The sequence below is a fragment of the Terrapene carolina genome, unplaced genomic scaffold (assembly GCF_002925995.2).
Source record: "Terrapene carolina triunguis isolate 2854851 unplaced genomic scaffold, T_m_triunguis-2.0 Scaffold14215, whole genome shotgun sequence".
Lineage (NCBI taxonomy): Eukaryota > Metazoa > Chordata > Testudines > Emydidae > Terrapene > Terrapene triunguis.
Window position 1 is genome coordinate 1 of NW_020678566.1, and position 4,588 is coordinate 4,588.

Below are 4,588 nucleotides of genomic sequence, written 5' to 3' on the forward strand. Positions count from 1 at the left end.
AAGATCCAAAGGGAATGTTTCCGGGAGTTGTGCACTCCGAGAAAAAGGAAAGGTCTGTGAGACTCAGAAGAGGCCAGAGGAAAACTTCAGTAGCCACTCAGACCTTATTACACGTGACACAATCAGCTTGGAAGAGACACGCTACACATGCAATGAGTGCGGGAAAAGCTTCACTAGTAGCTCTGCCCTTATCACACATCAGAAAATCCACATGGGTGAGAAACCTTATGGATCCTCTGAGTGTGGGAAACGCTTCATTGATTGTTCAACCCTCATCTCGCATCAGCGAATCCGCACAGGAGAAGAGCCCCAAACATGCTCTGAGTGCGGGAAAAGCTTCAGTCGGAGCTCACACCTTATCAGACATCGGAGAATCCACACAGGAGAGATGCCCTACACATGTTCTGAGTGCGGGAAAAGCTTCAGGTGGCGCGCACACCTTATCACACATAGGAGAATCCACACAGGTGAGAAACCGTATGGATGCTCTGAGTGCGGTAAAAGGTTCAATAAGCGCTCAAACCTTATCACACATCAAAGAATCCACACAGGAGAGACGCCTTACACATGCCCTGAGTGCGGGAACAGCTTCAATCAGAGCTCTGCCCTGCACACACACAGGAGAATCCACACAGGTGAGAAACCATATGGATGCTCTGAGTGCGGGAAAAGCTTCAATCACAACTCTTCCCTGAGCACACATAGGAGAATCCACACAGGAGAGAGGCCCTACACATGCTCTGAGTGCGGGAACAGCTTCAATCAGAGCTGTACCCTGAGCGCACACAGGAGAATCCACACAGGAGAGACGCCCTACACATGCTCTGAGTGCGGGAAAAGCTTCAGTCGGAGCTCAAACCTTATCACACATCAGAGAATTCACACAGGAAAGACACCCTACACATGCTCTGAGTGCGGGAAAAGCTTCAGGTGGTGCTCAAACCTTACCAGACATCAGAGAATCCACACGGGAGAGAAACCATATGGATGGTCTGAGTGCGGGAAAAGCTTCAGTCGGAGCTCACACCTTATCACACATCAGAGAATCCACGTGGGCAAGAACTGTAATAAATCCCTTGACTAGGGCTGGCCTAAGATTTTTTTTTTTTTTAAAATCACATATGCTAATTCCCACATAGTGATTTTTGCACCATCTTCACCGTGGTCTTTCAGCTCCACCAGATGAGTTGCCTGCTTCTGCCTTTTGCTGCTCACCTTCTTTGGAGTCAGTCCTCTGATCTTTTCTATCAACTCCTTTCCTTTTGAGTCATAGGCTTGTGTGTCCCTCCAGGCAGGAATGTTCATCAGCTCCAGATGGGGGAGAGAGATTTGATCCCAACAAGCTACACTGAGGCAAAAACTATCTGTGCCTTACATTCACTAGGACTGTACATGGCGTTGGCTGCTCAAGTTAGTGATCTTGGTGTAAAAAGACAATTCTAGTTGTAGAGCAGATGCAGCCCAGGTGCAGTGGTTGGCATTAGGTTCCCCCTTGACCTGACCTAAGCAAACCCTGAGCATCACGGTTATACTGTTCCCCCATTTCAAAGCAATTGTTAGTCCTGGCAGCGTATGGTCCCGGTCTTTGCTGGTATTCAAGCAACATCCATTCTTTATCTCGCTGTGTAATCCTCAGAAGAGTGATATCGCTCATGGTAACCTGGTTGAAATACAGGAATTTAATTAAGGGGACAGAGGAGGCCCTTCCTACTGGGATGTTTGCCTGTGGCTGAAAAGAAATCCTTCCCTGTAGTAAGCCAAGCGCAGGGGGGCGGGGAATTGGCGCTGAGCTTTTCAGGTGTGGCTAGCAGGGATTTTCCCTGATACCAGCCACGCGGTGGGGGGAGGGATAAAGCGATTATCCCAGAGAATTGGATGGGGGGGTTAGTTTGTTTTCTGCTGCTGAAGGTTAACAGGAAAACCGCAGCACTCAACGAGCTTTGCTTGGTATGTGGGAAAGGAGGGCGCAGAAGCCGAAAGACAATGGCGTACCATGGCCGCATGCAAGCTGAATTCTGTTGCCTGGTCCTGCGTCTGTGATCTCTAGCAGCAAAGCCACAGGAACTCAATATTAAGAGGCAAAATGCGACCTTGTACTGAAATCACATGTGCTATGTAATGTGAATAGTGTTTTTCACCATGAAAGAGTATAAGCATTGTTCTGCAAAATGTATCTTTTTAAAAAATTCTCTCATTTTTTCCCTCCCTCCTGCAGCTGCAAATTCTTCAAGCCTCCCTCCTCCATCCCGAAGGCTATCACAGATAAGGCGTCGGAAGAAGAAGACGCGAGACGACATGTTTGCAGAAAACATGGAATCCACCCGCAGTGACAGAGCTCATCTGAATGAGTGGAAGAACACGGTTTCAAAGTATAGGAAAGAAGCCAGTGAACGTGAGGACATGAGGGACCAACGTGAGGACATGAGGGACCAACGTGAGGAGAGGAGAGATGTTCGAGATGAGAGGTGGCGGCAGGAAGATCAGAGGAGTCGGGAAGCAACGCTGGGGCTACTGCGAGAGCAAACAGACATGCTCCGGCGTCTGGTGGAGCTTCAGGAACGGCAGCAGGATTACAGAGTGCCGCTACAGCCCCTGTATAACCCCCCTCCCCCCTCACCATGTTCCATAGCCTCCTCACCCAGACGTGTAAGAACGCGGGGGGGGGAGGCTCCGTACACCTTCCCATTCCACCCCAGTGGACAGCCCAAGCAAAAGGCTGTCATTTTTTTAACCCTTTTTTAATGGACTTTTCCTTCCCTCCTCCCAAACCCCACCCGGGTTCCCTCCCTCTTTTTATAATCTATGAATAAAGAATAAATGATTTTTAAACAATAGTGACTTTATTTGGTTTGAAAGCAAGCAGGGGGAAGGGGGAGGGTGGGTTCCTTACAGAGAATGAGTCAATAAAGGGGGCGGGTTTTCATGAAGGAGTCATGACTCAATCCAGCCCTTAATTTTTTTAACTGGTTTTCAAAGCTTCTCTGATGCACACTGCTTCCTGGTGTGCTCTTCTAATCGCCCTGGTGTCTGGCTGCGCGTAATCAGCAGCCAGGCGATTTGCCTCAGCCTCCCACCGTGCCATAATGGTCTCCCCCTTACTTTCACAGAGATTGTGGAGCACACAGCAAGCAGAAATAACAATGGGGAGATTTCTTTGGCTGAGGTCAGAGCGAGTCAGTAGCGATCGCCAGCGACCTTTTAAACGGCCAAATGCACATTCTACCACCATTCTGCACTTGCTCAGCCTGTAGTTAAACAGCTCCTGACTCCTGTCCAGGCTGCCTGTGTATGGCTTCATCAGCCATGGCATTAAGGGGTAGGCTGGGTCCCCAAGAATAACTATTGGCATTTCAACATCCTCAACGGTTATTTTCTGGTCCGGGAAGTAAGTCCCTTGCTGCAGCCCTTTAAACAGAATAGTGTTCCTGAAGACGCGAGCATCATGAACCCTTCCCGGCCAGCCCGCGTTGATGTTGGTGAAACGTCCCTTGTGATCCACCAGTGCTTGCAGCACCATTGAAAAGTACCCCTTGCGATTTACGTACTGGCTGCCCTGGTGCTCCGGTGCCAAGATAGGGATATGGGTTCCATCTATCGCCCCACCACAGTTAGGGAATCCCATTGCAGCAAAGCCATCCACTATGACCTGCACATTTCCCAGAGTCACTACCTTTTGTAGCAGCACCTCAATGATTGCGTGGGCTACTTGCATGACAGCAGCCCCCACAGTAGATTTGCCCACTCCAAATTGATTCCCGACTGACCAGTAGCTGTCTGGCGTTGCAAGCTTCCACAGGGCTATCGCCACTCGCTTCTCAACTGTGACGGCTGCTCTCATCTTGGTATTCTGGCGTTTCAGAGCAGGGGACAGCAAGTCACAAAGTTCCATGAAAGTGCCCTTACGCATGCGAAAGTTCCGCAGCCACTGGGAATCATCCCACACCTGCAACACTATGCGGTCCCACCAGTCTGTGCTTGTTTCCCTTACTCAGAATCGGCGTTCCATGGATAGAACCTGCCCCATTAACAACATGATCTCCAAAGCACCGGGGCGCGTGGTTTGAGAGAATTCTGTGTCCGTGTCCATGTCCATGTCCTCATCACACTGGTCGCTGCACTCCCGCCGCCGCCGCCTCCTCGCCTCGTTTTTCTGGTCCTGGCTCAGCATAAACTCCACGAGAATGCGTGAGGTGTTTACAATGTTCATGACTGCTGTCTGGAGCTGAGCGGGCTCCATGCTTGTCGTGGTATGGAGTCTGCAGTGTTCACCCAGGAAAAAAGGCGCGAAATGGTTGTCTGCTGTCCGTTGCTTTCATGCAGGGAGGGAGGGGTGAGGCTGTACCCAGAACCACCTGCGACAATATTTTTGGTCCCATCAGGCACTGGGATCTCAACCCAGAATTCCAATGGGCAGGGGAGACTGCGGGAACTATGGCATAGCTAGGGGATAGCTACCCACAGTGCAACGCTCCAGAAATCGACGCTAGCCCCGGTACATGGACGTACACCGCCGAATTAATGTGCTTAGTGTGGCCGCATATAATCGAATTTATACAATCTGTTTCCCAAATTCGAATTATCTAAATTC

General features: G+C 50.0%; 1 protein-coding gene across 1 annotated transcript; it reads left to right on the plus strand.

Annotated features, from left to right (window-relative positions):
- Positions 1–47: 47 nt before the first annotated feature.
- LOC115271429 (zinc finger protein 501-like) lies at positions 48–1,084 on the plus strand (the record flags this gene model as incomplete). Its single annotated transcript, XM_029913924.1, has 1 exon — positions 48–1,084. A coding segment is annotated over one exon (1,037 nt), but the record flags the coding sequence as incomplete, so codon positions are not given.
- Positions 1,085–4,588: the final 3,504 nt, after the last annotated feature.